Source organism: Pinus tabuliformis, chromosome 3_1 (genome assembly GCF_031772625.1).
Source record: "Pinus tabuliformis cultivar Carrire ecotype Pingquan chromosome 3_1, CPIR1, whole genome shotgun sequence".
Lineage (NCBI taxonomy): Eukaryota > Viridiplantae > Streptophyta > Pinopsida > Pinales > Pinaceae > Pinus > Pinus tabuliformis.
Window position 1 is genome coordinate 726672939 of NC_142301.1, and position 24612 is coordinate 726697550.

At 36.2% G+C, this 24612-nt stretch overlaps 1 protein-coding gene across 1 annotated transcript; it reads right to left on the minus strand.

Annotated features, from left to right (window-relative positions):
- Positions 1-15577: 15577 nt before the first annotated feature.
- LOC149189339 (oligopeptide transporter 7-like) lies at positions 15578-19503 on the minus strand. Its single transcript, XM_089413192.1, has 7 exons — positions 18956-19503; positions 18294-18859; positions 17996-18093; positions 17343-17912; positions 16997-17255; positions 16305-16487; positions 15578-16195 (listed from the first exon to the last, which is right to left on the minus strand). Exons 1-7 carry the CDS (start codon positions 18990-18992, stop codon positions 15578-15580), a joined length of 2331 nt encoding a protein of 776 aa, XP_089269318.1. The 5' UTR covers positions 18993-19503.
- Positions 19504-24612: the final 5109 nt, after the last annotated feature.

Below are 24612 nucleotides of genomic sequence, written 5' to 3' on the forward strand. Positions count from 1 at the left end.
GAGCAAATTCAGTAGTCTCACTATCACTTTCATCTTTTCCAAAAGGAAAGATACCTGGATCATCAGAGGATAGCAAATTCATACCTGATAGTTCATCTTCATTCTGAAATGATTCTGAATCTGATTCTGAATCTGAAGAGCTTCTTATACCTAATCCCCAATCGATTCTCTCATTGTCATAGTTCTTCTGAGATGACTTCTTCTTCTTAGGTGCTTTCTTCTTAAACTTCTTTCCCATTGTTCCACGGATCTCCTTCAAGCGATCAAGCTTCTATCAAAGGACCTGCTCTGATACCAATTGTTGGAAATAATACTGAGAGGGGGGGGGGGGTGAATCAGTATTATCACATTAATAAAACTTTTTCATTTTCAAATTCTGATTCATATATTCTACTTCCACAACTTCTTATGATTAAGTTAATTGATCTTCAATGAGTGCATTAGAACATTATCAACCATATTATCAGTTAACAGATGCAGTAACATAGAATAGATCATCACACATAAGGCACACACATGAACACCATGATATAAGGTGGAAACCCAATGCGGGAGAAAACCACCCGCTGCAAGTCATCTCAATCTTCTTCTTAATAAGAAAATCATTTTACAATATTTGTACTGGTGCAGTCTTATACCAGTACGGGAGCTACAACCCCCTTTGCTCTTGTACTAGCCGATCCATTTACTAGTATGCAGGCTGCTACCTGCTATAATGCTCTAAAGATTTCCTTTAGCTCTTGTACTAGCTTAGATACTAGTATGTAGGTGCTGACCGACAATCTTTTCTCCTCCAGGTACCACTTTTCATCAATTTTCAGACTGGATACACTGAAGCACAACACATAATCTGAAAGGCCACATTTCATCCAATTTTCATACTGGGCCCAACAACATTGAAGCTCATAATCAAACAACCTTCTGAATTACCCAAGCACTAGATCAATACATATACAAGTGAGTCATCAATCAGATCTAGTCCATCAGATCACATAAAATGAGTCAATAAGAACCTGATCCATTCATCCATCAATGTATAAACATTTAATCAATCACTGCTGTTATCAGAACTTAATATCAGAAACCAGACATCACTTCAAAACCCAGATCACAACAATAATAAACAGGGGCAGCTAAATAGATTTCATGATAAGTACGCAGCTTCACCCATAGAACACCTGCGTAGAAGTACGCACTGTTTCCAACTGCGTTCCTGTGTACCCACGCACTGTGCCTCACCGACTTCCTGCGTACCTGCGCTCTGTGTCCAATGAACTTCCTGCGCACTTCCGCACCTGCAGCACTTCTGGGCCTGCGTATCTACGCACCTGCGGTGCTTCTGCGCCTGCGTATCTCCGCACTTTTCTTTCACTGTACTTGCGTACCTGCAGGTATAGATAATTTCAAGATTTCAAGAATAACCCAGACTGTCAGATCTACAGATCTGAACATGCGCCGAGGAGATATCAACCCCTTAGTAGATCCGACTTGTAATTCTCATGTTTCTCCTTGATATTGATTCAATTCTCTCTCACAAACCGATTACAAGAATTTCAGATCTAGCTTCTCTTTAGATCTTCTAATTTCACAAGTGTCTAGCCAAATGATCTTCTTTGCTTTATATAGGCAAGCTCTTCCTAAAATCATGGATCAATAGGGGCTGAATAACAATAATATAAAACAATACCACGGGCCAAAACCATAGAATCAAGAACGGCGGGCTAAATACCACGGGCCAAACATAAGAAACCCCACGTGAGCGCGCTTCTATGCCTTGAAGTGAGTGAACTGGGGGTACGCACCTCATGAACGTGTGACCTGCGTGTATGCACACAGTTTATCTAAGACATGCCTGCGTGTACGCATCTTTTGTACGGTGTACCTGCGTACCCCTTATTTTCTTCAATATTTGAGAGCTGATCATCAATCTCTGCTACTGTCCTGAAGTACTGTGATCTATCACCTGTATGGGTTGCCATAATGCCAACAAAGAACTGTTGATGAAGACACAGACCAGAGGAGAGCATGGTTCAATCCTTCAGCACTTCGAGAAGCAACCCCAACACTCAGAGACAATAACTTATTTCCTGAAGAGGCAATTGAACCATACATCTAGATAACTGAAAAAGAGTGTGTGGACATCACCTTGGAAGTTGGCGATGTTCTGGTGTTGGACAATCACTTTGTACAACATGCGAGAAGGCCTTCAACCCCACCTAGAAGAATACTCACAACCTTCTGCAAATAGTATGAGTGGTGTTGGCTCAATTGTCAAGCATTTGCCATGGTATTCTTTCCATTACTAAGCAGTGTTGTTGTTGGCAATTAATCTCACGGGTTAACCTCTTACTTCCCATCCTGGAAATATGCAAATAGATCTCTCATGGTTTATTCCTACAAAATTTGTAGTTAGACTCAAAACAAAGCCCTTTAATAATAGTTGTCTTACAAAAGCTCTAGACGAACCAGTGAGTTCAAGAATAGAATAAAATAACTCTTGTCCTAACTCTATTCATCGCAAACAATTGAACCATATCTCCATTATGGACATACAACCTTTTAAAAATAAAAAATACCTCTAGAAATAATCGCTCAACTCCAAACCCTAGTCACTTGCAAGCAAAAGCAGAACTAAGCAACCTTAGTCTCTCACCGTAATTAAAATTGAAAAAGTAGAAAGAACTCAAGTTTGGAAGGAGTGGTGAACAAATAGATTAATCCCTGCAAGAAAAACCCTCTTCTGCAGAACCTAGAGGGGAATAAGCCCGTTAAGCCATCAAGAAACCAAACTTGTTAAGTCATCAAGAAATTGTTCAACAATAACAATTTTTATTTACTTTTTGAACCTGCCCATTAGGCACCCTAACTATTAGTTTTCTCTTAACTATTAAACTGTTAATTTGACGGCCTAAAAATCTTCAATCGTCTAACATTCCATCCAATGGTGCAGACTGGTACACAGTGACAACTGGGTGACAACTTAGGGAGTTGTTTTCAAAGGGGACTACCTTACAACATAATTATTGATAATTAAATTAAAATTCTGGAATCTCTATTTCAAAATAGAAAAGCTTATGGACATAAATATTTCGTGGAGATTTTGTAAATGTTAAATACTTTAAATACCTACCATCTATCTATTACTTATTAATAATTAAATTTAAATTATGGAAATCCTATTCCAAAATATACACATTTATCAAGGTAATAATTGATTTAATTTTATAATTTATGGAATACATATGTATAATTGATTTGATTTTACTCATTTTTATTAAAAAAGTTAAGATATGATAGTTACAAAGATTTTTTTCATTAAAATCTAATGTAAATGAAACAAGAGGAAATAATTAGATTGATCTTGAGCATCACAGTTTATAAGTATCGTAGAAGTGTAAAGTACAACCAACTGTCAAATATAAAATAGACGAAATTCAAAGTTCATCATGATAAACAAATTTCTCTGCAATACATTTAGTAGGGAAACAAGTTTGGAATACATTTGATATATTATATATATTACCTTAGTAGTGGAGGACACATAGTTTGAGTTTCCAAACACACATTGTTATTGGTTTGCATAACTATTTAAACTATTTATCAATGCTTTAAGAAAAAAAATCAGCTATATCAAAGATTTACCCATTGACCACTATTAATTTAACATTGACCAATGCAATTTATAATGTTTAACTTTAAAAAATAAATATTTTTTCAATATTATTAATAAACTATTTTTCAAATATTTGATTGGACCATAAAATGAAGATCTAATTTCAGCTTTTGCATAGTATAATGTCATTTGGATGATTGCCTAACATCTTTTATCCCGTAATATTTTCTGTCAATTACTTACCACATAATTTAAGCAAGTCTTTGCACCAAAAGAAAAGGATAGTAACAAGGAGTAAAATTGTAAATGTGTATACATCTTAATTTATTAATTCCTGCTAAAGAAAGACTATATGATTTGATTTTCCTATTAACCACTGTTAATTTAAGGTTCGCTAGTGCAAGTTTAATGTTTTATGTAATTTTTCTTCTAGCATAATTTCTAACTTGAGTGATAGGCACTAAGCTACCCCTGTACTTGTTTTAAATGAATTTTTAATTTTGCATTCAAAACATTTACATATAATCAAAATTTAACCTCTTTTTCTTTCAGCGTTCCGTTCCCCTGCTCCAGGGTATGCTATTTACATTGATTACGTTCTTTTAGGGCTACAGTTTTTTGGTCCATAGCCTCTAGCCTCTGAATAAATGATGTGTATGTTTGTTTTTCAGCTTATTGACAACTACCACGTTTATCACATCAACTATTTACATAATACTGGTTCAACCTGTCAGATTGACTTATGCAAAATAATAGTTTACTTCTGCAAAACAATAGTTTGATTCCAAAGGATCGGAAAAAGTAAATAAATTAATAAATTAATAATAAAAATAAATAAATAACTAAATAAATAATCTTTCTTCCAAGAGTCACCTGAGGCAACCATCACCTTACAATAAGTATTTATGGTTTGCACACTGAAAAACCACCTCATTCCGCCAAACCGTAACGATAAATAATGTGCCATTATTGTTTATGGAGGATAAAGTAATTTACCACTCTAGGGCAGGAGGTATCGCTAAATTTAACTTAGGAAAATACAATCGTGTCTCTATAGAGTGATCCAACTATTCCACTCACGAGTTTAACACTGTGTGGACATGTCTCTTTCAGCTTATTAAAATGGAAGATGATTGTCTACTGAATTTGGAAAATCATGGCAATCTCCTAGAAATTGTTCCTCCATTTTTCCAACGATATTATGTATTGTGTGGTCGCTGCCCTGTTATATTTAAGTTCAAACACCCATGGTGCATTATAAAAAAAAAATTAGCCTTTGAATCCAATACCACTCTGAAACAAATGAAGCAGAAATAATAGATCATAGAAACAACTATTCCAATGTAAGTACAAGCTTTAAAAATCATATTTGTTTTTGCATGATATGGCTATTTTCTTCGCATTTTTATAAATACTTCCCTATGTCAAAATGATTTTGAGACAATTTTGAAGGGATTTGTCAATGGAGAATTGATTTTTGATATACAGTTCTTTCCCAGACGAAAATTGGCTTTCATAGTAAGTTTAAGGTGGGTTTGGGAAAAAAAATATATCGTTTTTAAAACAGAGATTTTCTTTGAGGTTTCATCATGCTAGGAGAAAAAAATAATTAGGGTAAAGTTTTCTTTATTTTGGCGTGAATTTTGTTGGGTTTTATTCAATGTTATGTTGAGCTCCCAAACCATAATCATAACATCAATGATTATTCAACATGAAGTGTTTGACCTTCTCAAAATTCCTTTTCTCAAGCCTTTGGAATGATAGGAGAATTAATTCCCCCTTTAAAGTGAACGATATAAAGAAAAAAAAAATCATATGTTAGAGGATACCCAAGATTAATCCTTAGGTTTTTTTTGTGTAATTAACTCTGTTTGTATGTTGTTTGTTTCTAAAATGATAAAAGGATCACATTTAATTTGTAATTTGAATTTTGTTGTGGTATTAAATGGTATTATCTTGAAGTAGTAATTGAAGTTAGGTAGGTTCTATTAATGGAAGGTCCAATAATTGGTTTTAGCTTGTAACTTTTGGCAAGCTGTGTGTTTTTGGGGAGATGGGTACATTTTTTCTATTTAGAAGCTATGAATATGTATTTATTGTTAGAATTGGTCTTTTCCAATGTTTCATTTCCCTATGAGCTAGCTATAATGAGTTGTAAGTTTACAAAGGAATTTGTATCTACTTAGATATCATAGTTATCCTTCACATTCGCCTCCTCCATTGCTATGTAATGGAGACATTTTACATACTTTTACAGCATTGTGAGTAATATAACACTCTTACAAGGTACAACTGTTATGAAACCAACTCACAAAAAGATAGATCAACGCCTTAGAATTCAGCCTCTTTGAGGAGGCAACCTCCTTTACATTACACAAATGAACAATTCTTGGATGATACAAATGACAAGACCTCCTTTCTATATATAGGAATCTAAGGGGTCATAATATAATAAGAGCTGACATAAAAATAATAATGTGAGGGCACAATAATAACAATAGTGGGATTCTATGAGGCATAATAATAACAATATGGGGACTACATGGGCACAACAATATAATAAAGGGGTTGTACTAATAACAATAAGGAGTTACACTAGTAGTATAGGGACCTAACATGCCCCTCTCCTTCAAAAAGTGTTGTCCTCAACGCTTGAGTAGTTCTTACTGCTTCTGTATAAAATTATTGTCCTCCCATGTGGAATCTTCAATTGGTAAGTTCTTCCACTTGATGAGATACTCTGAAGTTGATCGATTTCGTAGCTGTCGAGTTCTTGTTTCTGTGACTGCTCCAGGCTCCAATATTATTTTTACTTCCTTGTCAAGTTTTGGCAATATTGTTTGAACTAGGATCTTCTGCAACTTTTGAATGAGTGGCCACACTTCTCCGTCCTTCTTCCATTCATCCCTTGCTTCATTTACCAAAGCTCGTTGGATAATAAAAATATCACAAAACAATGCTTCCACATCCTCATCCTTTCTTGAGAGTGCATCTGCAACAACATTTTTCTTCCCTTTTTTGTAGATGACTTCAAAGTCATGACCCAGCATATTTGTGACACATTTTTTTTGTTCTTCTGAAGATAATCTTTGTTCTAAAAAGTATTTAAGGCTATCGTGATCCGTTTTTACCTTGAAGTGTCTTCCCATTAGGTAAGGTCGCCATTTCTTAAGTGCATGTAGTATTGCCAACATTTCCTTCTCATAAATAGCTTGCTTGAGATGTAGCCGTTAAAATACCCAATCGCCTACATCAAAACTTCTTTCACTGCGATGTTGATCTGCCCATTGTTTCATTCGATTCTGCACCAAAGTGGCGTTATCCTTTAAAAGTTGGAGAACTTGTTGTTGATGCTCGATGTCTTCTTTCATGTTAGGCCCCTATACTACTAGTGTAACCCCTTATTGTTATTAGTACAACCCCCTTATTATATTGTTGTACCCATGTAGTCCCCATATTGTTACTATTGTGCCCCATAGAAGCCCACTATTGTTATTATTGTGCCCTTACATTATTATTGTTATGTCGGCTCTAATTATATTATGACCCCTTAGACTCCTATATATAGAAATGAGGTCTTTTCATTTGTATCATCCAAGAATTGTTCATTTGTGTAATGTAAAGGAGGTTGCCCCCTCGAAGAGGCTGAATTCTAAGGCGCTCAACTATCTTTTCTATCTTTTTGTGAGCTGGTTTCATAACATTTCACTACTTGAATCTTTTTCTTCTTGATATGTCCTTCTATCTTGAGAGTTTGAGGAATCATAATTTCTTCCAATGCATTACAAGATATGGTTGGATTCATTTCTTGATGTTCGATGTGATCTTTCACCTCTTGAAAACTTTTCTTCTTGATATGTCCTTCTATCTTGATAGTTTGAGGAGTGGTAATTCCGGCCAATGCATTACAAGATATGGTCGGATTCATTTCTTCTTTCGCAGTGTGATCTTTAACTTCTTCAACCTTTTTCTTCTTGATATGTCCTTCTATCTTGCGAGTTTGAGGGGTGGTAATTCTTGCCAATGCTTTACAAGATATGGTCGGATTCATTTCTTCTTTCTCTGGGATTGGTTCCTGGTGTATATCCTCCTCTTTTGATGTTTCTTGATCCTTTTCTTCCTCCTCTTCATATTCTATGTAAAATAATTTATTCTCAACACACTTATGACCTTTAGTGTATTTGCTATCACAATTGTAACAAAGCCCTTTTTCTCTTTTTTCTTCCAATTGTTGTCGTGTAAACCTTGTAGGTTGTGGAAGGCTAGGAGAAAAAACACTTCCATAATTATAGTCATGAGTGGTGGGATTCCTTGTTTCCATAATTTCGCTTTCAATTTTTCTTGCCAACCTGAATGCCTTCTCCAATGAATCAAGTTCCCAAAGACGAACCTCATGTTGAATGTTATCCTTTAAAGTCCCTATGAAGGCATCAATCATTTGCTCCTCTAGAATACCATTTACCTTTATATTCAATTTTTGAAAGTCCTCAATGTGCTCTACCATTGAAGCCTTTTGTTCGAGATTGATTAATTGGCTAAAGAAGGTGTTACTCTTTGTATCCTCATAATGTGCTATCATCTCTTCCGTGAAAATTGACCAAGTGACAAGTGCTTTACGAGAACAAATCCCTTTATACCATAAAAATTGATTTGGTTCTAAATATAAATATGCAATATGTACCTTTTGTAACAGTTGAACCTCATGTAGATCAAAATATTGATCCATCTGTAATATCCAATTTACTGGATCCTTGCCATCAAACCTCCTCATATCGCCTTTTCTTGATTTTAGGAGCTTGATCTTGAAGCGACTGTAACTTTATAATTTCATATCTCCAAGTTCTGAAATTGTGTCATGCAGTAGTCGTCTGAGTCCTCTTTCTAACCCAACAAGTCTGATCAGAATTTGGTTCTCTAAGAAAGAGTTATGCCCAATCTCCTAAGATGACCTAATTATATAATGTTTCAGTAGAGTGGACTTGTACGACGTGCCATGTGTCAGTGTTTCAACCTTCGGATCTAAAAAATATACATAGAAAACTACAGTCTGTCCTCTTTCTATAACTTCTTACGAAATTTCAATTTGTTGCTAAGAGAGAAAGTTATGACGATTTACCAAATGTTATGAAACCAATTAACAAAAATATAGAAAATATAGATAAGCGTCTTCAAAATAAGCCTCTTCGAGGGGGAAACCTCCTTTGCATTACACAAATGAACAATTCTTGGATGATACAAATGACAAGACCTCCTTTCTATATATAGGAGTCTAAGGGGTCATAATATAATCATAGCCGACATAACAATAATAATGTAAAGGCACAATAAAAACAATACTGGGCTTCTATGGGGCATAATAATAACAATACGGGGACTACATGGGCACAACAATATAATAAGGGGGTTGTACTAATAACAATAAGGGGTTACACGAGTAGTATAGGGACCTAACATGCCCCTCTCCTTCAAAAAGTGTTGTCCTCAACGCTTGAGTAGTTCTTGATGCTTCTGTATAAAATTCTTGTCTTCCCATGTGAAATATTCAGCGGGTAAGTTCTTCCACTTGATGAGATACTTTGAAATTAATCGATTTCGTAGTTGTCGGGTTCTTGTTTCTGCGACTGCTCTAGGTTCCAATATGATTTTTCCTTCCTCGTCAAGTTTTGGCAATATTGTTTGAACTGGGATCTTCTGCAACTTTTGAATGAGTGGCCACACTTCTCCATCCTTCTTCCATTCATCCCTTGCTTCATTTACCCAAGCTCGTTGGATAATAAAAATATCACAAAACAATGCTTCCACATCCTCATCCTTTCTTGAGAGTGCATCTGCAACAACATTTTGCTTCCCTTTTTTGTAGATGATTTCAAAGTCATGACCCAACATATTTGTGACACATTATTTTGTTCTTCTGAAGATAATCTTTGTTCTAAAAAGTATTTAAGGCTATCGTGATCCGTTTTTACCTTGAAGTGTCTTCCCATTAGGTAAGGTCATCATTTCTTAAGTGCATGTAGTATTGCCAACATTTCCTTCTCATAAATAGCTTGCTTGAGGGACATTTGTTTGTATGGATGTAGTCGTAAAAGTACCCAATCACCTACATCAAAAATTCTTTCACTGAAACATTGATTTGCATGTTGTTTCATTTGATTCTGCACCAAAGTGGCATTATCCTTTAAAAGTTGGATAACTTGTTGTTGATGCTCGATGTGATCTTTCACTGCTTGAACCTTTTTCTTCTTGATATGTCCTTAGATCTTGAGAGTTTGAGGAATGGTGATTTCTGCCAATGCATTACAAGATATGGTCAGATTCATTTCTTGATGCTCAATGTGATCTTTCACTTCTTGAACATTTTTCTTCTTAATATGTCCTTCTATATTAAGAGTTTGAGGAGTGGTAATTCTTGCCAATGCTTTACAAGATATGGTCGGATTCATTTCTTCTTTCTCTGGGGTTGGTTCCTAGTGTATATCCTCTTCTTTTGACATTTCTTGATCATTTTATTCCTCCTCTTCACAATCAATGTAAAATAATTTCTTCTCGGCACACTTATGACCTTTAATGTATTTGTTATCACAATTGTAACAAATCCCTTTTACTCTTTTTTCTTCCAATTGTTGTGGTGTCAACCTTGTAGGTTGTGGAAGGCTAAGAGAAACAATACTTCCATCTTTATAGTTGTGAGGGGTAGACTTCCTTGTTGCCATAATTTTTCTTTCCACTTTTCTTACCAACCTAAATGCCCTCTCCAATGAATCAGGTTCCCAAAGACGAACCTCATGTTGAATGTTATCCTTTAAAGTCCCTATGGAGACATCAATCCTCTACTTCTCTGGAATATCAATTTCCCTTATATTCAATTTTTGAAAGTCCTCAATGTGCTCTGCCATTGAACACTTTTGTTTGAGATTTATCAATTGGCTAAAGAAAGTGTTTCTCTTTGTATCCTCATAATGTGCTATCATTTTCTCCTTGAAAATTGACCACATAACAAGTGGTTTACAAGAACAAAGCCCTTTATACCATAAAAATTGATCTGATTCTAAATATGAAGATGCAATACATACCTTTTGTAATAGTTGCACCTCATGTATATCAAAATATTGTTCCATCTGTAGTATCCAATTTACCGGATCCTTGCCATCAAACTTCCTCATATCATCGTTTCTTGATTTTAGGAGCTCGATCGTGAAACAACTATAACTCTGTAATTTCAGATCTCCCAGTTCTGAAATTGCGACCTGCGGTAGCCCTCTGCGTTCTCTTTCCAATGCCACCAGTCTGATAAAAATTGGATTCTCCAAGAAAGTGTTATGCACCATCTCCCAAGATAACCTGCTTATATACCTTTTCAGAAGAGTGAAATTTTACGAAGTGCCACGTGTCACCGTTTCGACCTTCGGATCTGAAAATGATACACAAAAGACTACAATTTGTCCTCTTTTTGTAACTTCTTATGAAATTTCAATCTGATGCTCAGAGAGACACTTATGACAATTTTCCCCAGGCCACCTGTTTGGGATGTAATTCGGGAGCCTGCAAAAACCCTAAATGTCATGGACTGTATCTCCGAAAAGATAGCAAAACAAGATCTGAAATTCAGGCCCGATCTTCCCCACGATTTCAGCTCAAATGGGTTTTAATTTCAGAGTCTGAAACTTCGTAGAAAAAAAATTAATGTGAAAATTCCACGATGACGTGTTTGATATGAAATTCTAGAGCTTGCAAAAACTCTAACTTCCTCAGATCATATCTCCGAAAATATAGCACAACAAGATCTGAAATTCGGACCCGAGGTGCAGATCGATTTCTTTTCAAATGGGTTTTTGTTTTAGCTTCTGAAACTTTGTAGATAAAAAGTTATAGCAAAAATTCCATGATGACCTGTTTGGAGCAGCAAAACCCTAGAATCCAAAGCTCTAATAGCAAATGTTATGAAACTAGCTCAAAAAAGATAGAAAAGATAGATCAACGCCTTAGAATTCACCCTCTTTGAGGGGGAAACCTCCCTTACATTACACAAATGAAAAATTCTTGGATGATACAAATGACAAGGCCTCCTTTCTATATATAGGAGTATAAGGGGTCATAATATAATTAGAGCCGACATAACAATAATAATGTAAGGGCACAATAATAACAATATGGGGACTACATGGGCACAACAATATAATAAGGGGGTTGTACTAATAACAATAAGGGGTTACACTAGTAGTATAGGGACCTAACAACAACACACATGAAGTTCTATGAATGCAAGGCTACTATGTGACCAAGAATATTAATGCCTAGATGTTTTCCTATGATCCTTATGAGGAGGTTGATATGGCTCAGTTTTTCATTTTGCAAACTCAAAGCAAGGTGCAACAACATCGTCATATGTAATGACATTAGCATCCGTGTTATGAATCTATTTATCACACGGGAGTATGTTCTTCCAACACCTCAGTCTGAACTCCACCTGCAACAAAAAAACCTTCCCATATTGGAGAGGATCATTCTGTCAAGAGGCAAATTCTACAGCCCAGTATGACCCCAATGTGTAAATATGTCCGTGCTCAAAAATAAATTTTAGTTAATGTTGACCAATATAAAAATAAAAAAATTAGAAATCTAAATAATGTTTATGTTCATCTCTCCAATAAATAATAATAATGAAAATAGAAAAATATAATGTTGGCCTGAAACAAAAATGAAATTAACCATATAGATTAAAAAAAAAAAAAAAGTAATACAATTATCTCATGCTTTTAAATAAAAAAAATTACAATATAATTATTTGATGTGTTTAATAGTTCTTTATCATATATGTTGAATTTGAATGGATCATAAATTTACCTTCAACAAAAAATTTTACCACATTAAAATTCCAAATTAGGTAAAATTTTAAACATCTTTACTCTTTACTAAAGTCATTACCATTTCATAAATCAAAGTAAAAAGGTTAATTCAACACAAAGAATCCAAAATCTTGGTGTAAAATCTTTTAATAATTCTTTTAATTATTTTTTTGTAAAATGGATCTTTAAAATTAAAACCATATCCTATGAATATATTAAAATCTCTATACACATACATATTTCCATGTCAAAGTTGTAATATTTGAAAATATTCATTTGATGTAGTTTTATAATAAATTTTGTTATCATGCCATATAAATAACATCATTAAATCTAATATATATATATATATATGGGAAGGAAGAACATAGACATAGAGTGATAGAGGTGGAGAGATAGAGGGAGTAAGAGAAGGAGAAGAGAGGGAGGGATAGAGACATGGAATTGGAGGGAGAGAAAGAGAGGGAAGAAGAAAGACATAGAGAGAGAAAAGTGGAGAGAGAGAGGGAGTGAAAAAGAAGAGATGGAGAGAGAATTTTTATGCTTGGGGTGAGATAGAGAGACAAAGGAGAGATGGAGAGAAGGGGGGAGAGAAGGAGAGAGGGAGGGAGATAGTGACAGAGTTGGGGAGAGAGAGAGAGAGAGAGTTTAGGGGAGAGACAGAGGGAGGTGGGATGGAAAGGGAGAGAGAGGAAAGAAGAGAGCGAGGACATGAGAGAGTGAAGGAGAGAGAGAGAGAGAGAGAGATGAAGGTAAGAAGGACACAGAGAGAGAAAGGTGGAGAGAGTGATAGGGAGTGATAACGGAGATGGAGAGAGGGGGAGAGAGGAGAGTGTGAGGGAAGATAAAAATAAGGGGGGAGAGAGGGAGAGAAGGGGAAGAGAGAGAGTGAGGGAGAGGAAGAGGGAGGGAGAGATAGATAGATATGGAGAAAGAGTGTGTATGTTTTGGAGGTGATATAGAAAGAGAAGAGAGACAAAGGGAGATAGAGATATAGATGAAAGATGAAGAGAGGGAAGAAGAGACAGATAGAGAGGGAGAGATATATAAATATGGAGAGAGAAAGCATGTGTTTTTGGGGGGGTGAGATAGAAAGACAAAGAATGAGAGATGGAGGGAGATATAGATATAGATGGAGGGGGGAGTGAGGGAAGAAGATTTCTTGCACTAGATGCATTTATTTTTAAGCATATTTGGTTTCTTACGCTAAATGCATTGGTTTAAGTGTAGATGTTGATTTCTAATCCTATTTGATTCCTTGCACTAGATGCATTGATATCAGTGTATATGTTTTCTAATTCTATTTTATTGTTTGCACTATATGCATTGATATCATTGTAGATTGTTATATATAATCCTATTTTATTGCTTGCATTAGATGCATTGATTTCATTGTAGATGGTGATTTGTAGTCCTATTTGATTTCTTACACTAGATGCATTGATTTCAATGTAGATGTTGATTTCTAATGATATTTGATTGCTTGCACTAGATGCAATGAATTCAGTGTAAATGTGATTTCTAATTCTATTTGATTGCTTGCACTAGATGCAATGATTTCAGTGTAAATGTGATTTCTAATTCTATTTGATTGCTTGCACTAGATGCATTGATTTTAGTGTAGATGTTTTCTAATTCTATTTGATTGCTTGCATTAGATGCATTGATTTCAGTGTAGATGCTGGTTTCTAATTATATTTGATTGCTTGCACTAAATGTATTGATTTCAATGTAGATGTTGTTTTTTATTATATTTGATTGCTTGCATTAGATTCATTGATTTCAATGAGGATGTTGATTTCTAATTTGACATCACTGGATGTATGATGGTACATTAATTTTCAATTGATTAGATTAACAATGTGGTTGGGTTTAGTGTAAGCACAAAACAATTATTGACAATGTGCATTGATTTTTGGGTTATAGTAATTCAACCTATTAATATTGAAGAGCAAGAGAGAAAAGGTAAGATGTTTACTATAATAACTCAAGTTAAATATTTGAATGGTTTATGACTTCAACTACACTTTTCATATAATCGATATGAAAATATGGCAAAACTAACACGGGTGACAATAAGAATAGTAGAAAAAAAATAGTTGAGGTTGATCACAATCAAGACTATTTGTAATTGACTACATTCTTATTATTCATATTTTTTGCCATTCAACACTATTACATTGTCACTTTGCAAAATTTTTATTTCATCATTTTTCATAATTAAAGTTATTAACAATATCTATCATCTCAACAGATTGAGGTAAATTAGCAAATTTAAAATTAAAACTACTCTTCAAGATATATTTAGTAATACTTGGAGGGATACTATTAATAATTAATGAGTTGTCAAAAATTGTGATACCTAAAATTAAATAAAATAGATGTGCAATATCAATCTTCGTGCAAGCTATTGACAAGATTGTCTTCCTTATTATATTATATTGGATAATATATTAGCACAATTATATTAAGAAATATGGTTAATATATATTAATTTATATAATTTTTTCTATTTTAAAATTTCATATAATTATTTGTTATTTCATTATTTAGATAATAATTTTGTAATTATATTAAAAAATATGAAAAATAAATATAGATTTTAAAATACAATATAATTAATATTTAAAATTCCATTAATTGATATAATGAAGATAAAATTCCACGGCCTGGAGTATGCCGTAAAACTGCTTCTGCTTGGCTAAGAGCTCGTCTTCCTCGGACGTAAGGAAACAGGTTAACGGCCCAAGACCCAGAGGCATCTGGCAGGAGTGATAGCTTGCTCCCTTACGGACCACCAGCGGGTTATTACAGGGGGCGTGGTTTTCCTTGATAACGGTGATGAGTCAAATCGACATTCGCGGATAGCAGCAAGAGATGGCTGTCCTCACTGTTGGTTTGACACCTGAGTTTGATAGGTTTTGCCAGGTTCGGAAAAAAAAAATGAAGATAAAATTCCATTAATTGATATAATGAAGATAGCAAAAACATACCAACATTTTTCAACCTTGTGTAAAACTTTAAATTTAAAAAGACCATTAATATGCATCTCAACCTGCCTCGTTTAATTCTTGGGACTTGGTTAGTTCTTGACTGGAGTGCGATAAAAATTCATAGTTCAAGTAAAGACTGGACATCCTTTAACCAAAACATTCTTGGCTGTGGGACAGGAAGCTAATGGACAACCATCTAACTCCTCTCCCCACCAGTTCAACGAGATGTTCTCTAGCCCTAAACAGACGTACAGAAGAACGCCCATGAATGCCAGACCTGCATCCAATCCCGCAGAGAGCACGTAGTTATGACGCTGCCACCAGTCTCTTCGGTATCTGTAGATTACAAAGCTGAAAACGAATCCCACAATCAACCAGCTTGTGAAGTTCACAGCAGTTGCAGGTGGCATTAGTCCCGTGGCTCCAATCAGGACTGGCGCATTAATATATTTTATCCAAGACTTGGCCGGCCATAGGTTATGCAGAAGCCATGCCAAGAGAGGGGCTACAGCTCCGAAGAGAAAAGCCCAGTTAACAGCATAATAGGGGCCAAGGTTTCCGAAAATCCTCCTGGGGCCGATCAATCCCCATACAACAGATGCATCATAGATGACTTGATCCATTGGACAAGTCCATGGACTGCTACTCGGAAGAAGATCTGTGTTACAGATATCAGGGATGCTCTCAATCATCCACCACGCGGTTAACAAATATACCACTGCAGCCACACTTGTCCCTGCCATCTGCGCAACGTCTCAATGTGTTAAAATCAGATATAATTTGACAGAAACTTGCATCACTTCTAGGCACTAGTAATGGACTGAATCAACACCAAACAGAGAGGGAGTTTACTTGAGTTATAAACATGATTCGTGGAGGAATCTTCATGTAATGGCCAAGTTTGAAATCTTGAAGAAAAGTGAGAGCTTGGCTCATTGTAACGTCACTGTAAACCTTGAAGCAGACATTGGCCACCGGTCTGCCCGGTGAAATATACCCGAAAATATATTCGGAAATGATGTTTAGACCAGGTCTCTGCCATATTTGTGAGATAAGAGATCAGGCTGGGGTGAATCTAGAAAGTTTTAATAATGGTGCAGAAAGGCTTATTCTACAGTTCAGTATGATTTTGATGCTTAAGTATGTCTTGTTTTCAAAAAATAATAAAAATAATTTTCACTAATGTTGGCCAATCTTAAATTATATACCAAGTTATACTGGGTCTATCATGCGCTCTAAAGATCAAATCCCTCGAAGTGCAAACCTTCACCTTTTTCGGAATGTAGAAGTTGAAGAAAAGTTTAAAGCAAGGAATTTGATCCCTTGACACTGGATCTATCATGCCCCTTGACATCAAATCCCTCAAATCCTTCAAATCCCTCAAGGTGCAAACCTTTACCTAAGAAAAGTTTATACCCAGAAGAATTTGATCCCTTAAACACATGATAGATCCAGTGCGCATTTGATCCCTTAAACACATAAGAGATGCAGTGACTATGATAAATCTAGTGTTAAATGGATCCAAACTAGTATAAAATCCATACCTGATTGGTGGTGGCCTTGATAATGCCTATAGGAAGAGTGAAGAAAAAGGCAAGACAACAAGAAAGGATGACTCCCCACCAGCGTAACTGAACCTGCTCGTTGAAGCCTTCGCAAACAGCAATAGTAACCATCACTGTCAAGATGAGGATGATGATGAACCACCATTGCGGGACTGCTCTGTATTTTCTCATGAGCCGAGTGTGCACATCTACTTTCTGGTCTTTGCAGGATTGCAATCTAAGAGTACTCCACATGTCTCTGCCATCACAAATAGTTTTATCATTTCATGAAAAATTACTTGAGACAAGTACGAGTAAAGAGGACAAGGAGACATTTAGTTCTTACTTTCCATGGAAGAGGATAGCATGTGTGACAGTGGCAGCCAAGGCTGCGAAAGCTATGCCATAGGAGAAAACCATAAAAGTACTCAAACGCAAGGGACCATACTCCTTATAGGCTTGTAAATCGAAGTGAAAATCGGAATCCACTATCTTAGAAATATTGTAGATTTCTCCGGTAGAGGTGAAGAGGTCTTTGGAAAATATAGGGAAGGTTTTTGCATCATATACGTTAAACCAATATGCCAGAGGGGTAACCACATACATAAGCAGCATAAAGCCTATTGCTATATTGGCTACAGCAAACCAGGGCGTTGCCAGAGGGCTTCCTAGATATGCAGAGATGGTGGACCAGTCTAATCCCACAACACCCACTCCTAGTCCCCGAAGGCCTGAACCTATCTGTTGGGCAGTGACAGACTGGGGGAAAATCCAGCACAACCAGGAAATGGAGGTGAGCATGGGGAAAAGATAACCAGGTAGAGTGTAATATGCAAAGCTGCAGATCATAGCACACATAAAAAATTGAATCCGCGTCACTCCTCCTTTGGGTCTCTTGCCCTTCTCGTGGAGCGCTCTGCAACAAATTCTGTGTGTCACACAAAGGGGGCCTAACAATTAGAAAACAAACTGTAATCTATGAACGTTAGGACTACATGCCTGAATAAGGAAACTTGGACAAGATTTGCAGGCCACCACATAGCAGCTGGCTCTACCAAATACCAGCGGAATATGCCAGCCCATCCAAACCCCAATATCTGCAATGCAGTGTTATTATGGTAAATGCAATGTGCAGAGGGGTATCAAATCTATGGAATTGCCAATTTAAATGTTTTCCCTCTTCTTCATGCAGATAACAATTTGTGCTGCCAATTAAAATGCAAAATAAACATCTGATGAACCTACTTTACCTGAATTTTTGAATGTGGATTGAAGAAGTTCAATTAAGAATTATCACCTGAGATGTGATGACTATCAAGAGGCCCACTGGGAGATCAAGCTTTCTTCTGTAGTAGATCTTGACAATGTTTACAATGTGAATTGCTGTCACCGTTGTGGCACCAGCACCTGCAAAGATAGTAATGAGCACGTGCTCTTTCAGATTGAAGGGTCCTGGATTCAGGCAAAATTCATATCTGGTCCAGGGTAGCCCATACTTTCTCTTGGACAGTGCTGCTGCCATAAAATGCCCAATTGGCAGAACAGCGATTTGCGCTGAGACCGCAGTGACAGTAAGAGGTTCTCTTCTGTATGAGAAGAACTGGTTGAGAAACGACAGAGTAATGCATGAAAGCAATCCGAGCACCCACACCCTGAATGTAAACACTGGAAGAGAACGATCATCGGTTGTGGGTACTGTGAGGGCAACTTGCTCGATTGGCGAATTAACATCTTCACCATTTTCAGCTTCCTCGTGATCCTCTTGACCAGTAGAATAATATGATCCTTGATCTTGTTTACAAGTAGATCGATACTCCGAATGCTTTCTGCAACTGAACAATGTACTCTGTTCGGATTCCAGAACTGCATCACAGCCAATAGAAGTTGCATCACATGCCTTAACAAGCGTGTCTAGTAATTGAAGTTAAAAGGTTTTGTAAATTGAATAAGCAGACTTACGAGGAGTTATCGAATCAGGTGAGTTAGAGGATTCCATGGCAGTTGAACATGAATGTATCAGAATACCAGTCGACCCTCTTCGTGCTCATGAATATAGCAGAATACCAGTCGACCCTCTGCTTGCTCATGAATGTATCAGAATACCAGTCGAACCTCTGCTTGCTCGATCCCTAAATCAAAATATCTACCTGTCTGGAAAATTTGGTAAGGGCACATATCCCGACATTGAAATGAGCATTGGTTTCTGTTGGGCTGTCTGATTACCTAATATCCTGTGTCCTCTTCTCCCCTTTTGCAAGGGGAGTATGGAAAATGAAATGAAACAAGAATGATCCCATATTGTTGCTAAAACAGGCACTGTTATAGTGATGGCCATGACTTATTTTTCAAGGGCAAACTTCTGAAGTATTCACAATTTACACGCAATATATGCATGTCCAGAGCTGATTTCAAAAGCTAAGTATAGGACACGTACACATAATTTCAGAATAACCCATACATTTGGTCAACTCGATTTTACACGCAGTGCATTTCTGGAATGAAGTATGCAAATTTCTTTGCCAAGAAAAGATGGTTGTGTACATTTAATAATAAGTTTTTCTCACCTGCCATGCATTCCAGGAATAAAGAAAGATTTGTATTCTTTAATAACGACGAGATGTATCTGTGATTGAATTCAGAAGAGTATATTTTTTTAATGTTATATAGGTTTCAATCTTGTCCCAATTTTTTCCTGGGATGTAAGTAGAATTTTTGGAATTGTGTAACGAATTTAGGACGTGGTGGATATTGTTTACCTTTACTTTAATAAACGGAATATAAGCATGGAATGGAAGCCCAAAATCTATATATTATAGCAATAAAATCTATATTTATCATGGACCTCACAGCTACCTCTTTAGTTGTATAAGCACAACATACTTGGATGCTCTTCGCTTCCATAAAGAAGATCCAAAAAAGCACAATATCTTTACCCAAAAATAACATCGTTGTAGCACAGTATCATTATAATATGACAAGTTATCTTTATTATTATACATAGCAAAGAATTTCTGAGTCAAAGAAAGCTTAATAAATAAATAAGGGCCTACATAGAGGGGCCAACCAAAGGCTTACATTAGGGTGTGACCATGGTACATGAGCAATTACGTACCATCTTAAGGAATTCTTGCAAGTGGACAAAGGGTAGATGCTTTGTACTTTGTACTAATGTTTGGAAATAGATAATAAGTTGATGTTTCTATAATAGAATAGTTAGTTAGGTTATTTATAAATTTTATTATAATAATAATAATTTAATTTTAAGGTTGTAGTTAGGTCAAAAGATTCTTTTGGCTTTTTTGAAGGGAAGGTTAGGTTATGTATAATGAGGTGGTTTATATAAATATTTATCTTATAAAAAGAATATTTGATTAAAAATATATTTTTATTAAAGATTCTCTTGACTTTTTTTTGAATGGAAGGTTATGTATAGTGAGGTGGTTTATATAAATATTATGTTATAAAAATAATATTTAATAAAAATATAATTTTTTATTGGAAAGATATAATGTGAGAGGATATAACAAAAGGATTTTGAGAAATATTTATGAATATTTACTTAAATTATGGGTATTTTTTAGTATTTTATGAATACACTTATTGTGTTATAAGTTCACCAAATGAAGACCATGTGATTTTAGAATAACATAGAAAAAATGTTGTTTATTGATAACATACGTAATTTTTTTGTGTGGGTAGTTCATGATTAATTGATAGAAGATTTGTTCAACATGCTTTAAATTTACTATATATCATATATGTATTTAGAATGCCCAATAAAATCAAACAAATCTAAGAAATGTAGTATATACTTTCAAGACTATTGAATAGCTTCTTGTTAAAATAAATTTAGGCTCTCATTAGATGGACACCCACAACACAAGTTAATGTTACTTCAATATATTTGAAGCAAGTGCTAATTCAAAATATTTAATCTCATTTGAATTAATTATGAAATCTCACCCGTAACCACCAATGGCTACCCCAAACTCAATTGTGCAATGCTCTCACCACATTGTAACACTATCAAATAAGGTGAGACTCACTCTATTTAGAAAGAAGTGAGTAGCAAAAATTGAAATTATGAGAAAATGGAATGCATTCATGAACCAAAAAAAATATATCAAAGATTATAACCTTAAGAGTGATGTTGTCTAGGTTTTATATGTTATTTTGTTGATTTTATTTATGACAAACTCTTACATTATAAACCAACATAGATCCATCTTAAGCATGGATCTAACTGGAGCCTAGAGGGATCAAATTTCTTCAAGTGGAAACATCAAATTTCTATAGGTGCAAACTTATTTTAGAGTGCAAAAAACAACATGTAATTTTTTATTCTTTAAATAGTATTTTTGAATGTTATAGAGATCACAAAACATGTGCATTGAGTTATTTTATTAGCACACGTTAAAATGATTTATTCATAACCCACATTGGATATTTTATTCTATACAACATTAACAATTTTTTTAACATTTTTTCTATATATAGATATATGATCTAAGATCTTTGCTTACAGATGCATCGGAATTACATATAACAGAGCTAATTAACCATGGAACTTAAAAGTAGATAAACAATGCGGAAAATAATCAAAAGGACATGAAAACCATAACACAATGATTTGATTACAGAGTTCGTCCAATTTGGACTACATCTCCGGGCCCTGCTCAATAGTGGGGAGGCCTTCATTCATTAAGTGGCATAAAAAGAGATAAAAGTACAAGCAACATTCTTTACAATCCTTATACCTCCAAGCTGGAATATGGACAAAGAATGGAGATCCCAACTTTAGAAACAGACAGTACCACTGAACTCCTGGCGAAAAATCATGCAAAAATGCCTATCCAAACACCCAATTTGGATAATCGGGCCTTTTGCAACTTCTCAGAACCTTCATGTTTGCTCAAGGCGAGGCCCCGACCTGCTGCCAGGGTCAGGGTCTGATGTACAATAAAAGAAACTTCTGAACTATTTTGCTGATCCTCCCCCCTTTCTCTGACACAAACAATCATATATATAGCATGGTGGCAACCCCTCAAAACCTGGACAGTTTTAACGTAAGAACCCAAGTTAGCAGGCGGAATCAGGCCAGAAGGATACACGGAAACAACCTTACCTTAATAATGAAGCCCCGTTCTAACAAGGCAAACCCATTTCAGCTGCACATAAGGCTCGACGACATGTTTATCAGTATTTCCAACTTATCAGTGGATAGTCCAAAGCCAAGACACAAGCACTCTGTGATAACCATGGACCAGACAGGTTTATAGAACACAATATATAATATATCACACATGTCGGTCCCCATTGCAATCAACGTTGAACCATCGGTGTGCTGGTCTGGCTCATACAACGCTCTGTGATGTCTGCGGATCCACTGGGTTTATTAAGCACAGAACATAAAATATCGCATCTAGCCATCTATTGCGAAATCACAATCAGCGCTTACCGTCAGGGCCTTTTGTAACACCATCCCCATTTTTGCGATTGCGATATGCGATAAATCGCATCACAACCGGGACTTTGTTGGGGGTTGATTCTTTACTATTCGTTCCTCCTTTAACCTACGATATGTGATATCATAATCGCAGCCGACAGTGCCAGGGGTCGATTCTCCTTTTCGTCGTTATGCGATATGCGGGACCCAATGGCAGCCTACCACTTGGCACCTCCCCATTCGCTGGAACTTTTGCCATGTCACCTTCTCCTGCCAACTAGACAAGTCAAACTTGAACTTTGACTTCCGCTAACTTCTTCATCTGGACTCAGATTTGAGTGTCGTTCACACCATTGGAGTCAGGATGAGGAGAACTTTGATCTAATTCTAAGTTTATCCAAATTCTTCCACTTTGAATTTTGAGCCTTTTACCATCCCACTATTACTTTTCTGAAGATCCACCTGGATCAATCCTCCAGGATCCTCCTAGATCAATCCTCTAGGATCCTCCTGGATCAATCCTCCCCAATAAGATCTTTTGGACCACCAAAATACTTTTCAGTCAATTAGCAAGTGAGGAAATTGCTTCCTCACCTTTTTTTCATCCACCGAGCTTTACTTCGATGCATTCCTTTGAAGCCAACACAAATGAAAGAACATTAACACATCCATCGCACTAGTTGCGTCCTCGCCAATCCACACTTTCAACCACCTGCACGTACAAATGGTACATCCTTTGCAATCAGATACAAACCATACATGACTCAAACAACCCCTCACTTGCCAAGAGTTTATAGCACACACTCTTTGATCAAGGATTACATAATAAAACTCAATACATCAACTATTCATAAGAAAATCCACAAACATCATCATTGCGTTTTGAAGTGATGGAAAACACATCATCACTTTTACATTTAATTGCAACACATGATTTACAAAATGTGGCCATAACAAGATACTATCTAAAAAAACCATCTTTTACTTAATAAAGTAAATGGGTCATCTTCCTATGGTGGATTGGTTTGTGGAATATCCTTAATGACTGGACCCTTCATGGGGGGTTTTTGGGCCTAAAGTGTATGACATGCAGGTTTCTAATGTTCATCCTTGTTGCAATGATTCCTCCTTTTCCATAATTTCAGGATCGTCTTGGAACGCTTTCCCCTTATGTGCCTCTGATAAGTGTTCATGGATCCCACACTGTCACTGGAATTGGATGAGGTGCCCTCATCATTTGTCGTCGGTAGGTAATTAGCTATTTTGGAGCATTCCCCAACTTCCTTCCTAACATACCTGAGTCCTGCATGACAAGGCAATTCCTCCACTTTGATGGGGTTTATGATGCTCTAGCCATTAATGCCGAGGCCCTTCCCCCGATACCCCATTTTCTTCAACATACCTGTAGTATGTTTTTCAAAAACAGTGAAATCATCATCAGGAAAGGTACATGAAGTCGAAGAGTCACTTTTTACTTCGAGGCAATTACGCTGCAAATTTTCCAAGGCTTCGTCCTTGGCTTGCAACTATCATAACAACCTTTGCTTCTCCTTTTAGGCTTCCTGCAGGAGTCTCCTTAACTCAGTATTCTCTACTTGAATGCTTTGGTTGATCTCCTCAAGTTCCTGGAGCCATGTTGCATTGGGTGTCATTTTCACCTTTGTTACAATATCTATTGAGACCTTTGTTTCATCGTCCGAATCGGAACCTAGATCGACGGGTCCATCCGCTGCAATCCCAAGAGATGTGATCTTCCTTTCGTCACCAGAATCTGACCCCGGGTCAATTGGTCTTCCTTAGGTAAATCCCGCAGCTATGGCTTTCTTGTCTTCCTTTGATTCACACTCGTGATCCTATTGCAGGGTGGTAGTTGTCTTTTGCCTCTCCTTTCTATCATTCCTCTTAGGCCTTAGCTCAAGGTGCAGTTTCCAACAATTCTCTTTGTCGTGTCCCTCTTTCTCACAATGTGTACAAGAGGGCATTGCTCCTCTTCTCTTGGTTTTTGTGGCTCTTTTTGGGTGGTCATTTTTTTCATGCGTCCCCCTTTTCTCAAGATTCATGGCCTTCACACTGGCCTCATTGATAGTAGCATGCTTGAACAATAATAATGAATATCATATGTAACTATGTAAGGAACTGATATACATAGTTACAATCTCTGGGGAATCTA

Bases quoted from the DNA above. Each gene is read 5' to 3' on its own strand.
- LOC149189339 (XM_089413192.1), bottom strand. From the start codon at position 18,992: ATGGAATCCTCTAACTCACCTGATTCGATAACTCCTC. The intron at 18,094-18,293 runs GTGATAATTCTT...ACTGCATTGCAG, and splicing joins TGATAGTCATCACATCTCAG to ATATTGGGGTTTGGATGGGC. The intron at 16,488-16,996 runs GTATGGATTTTA...CAAATATGGCAG, and splicing joins TCAAGGCCACCACCAATCAG to AGACCTGGTCTAAACATCAT.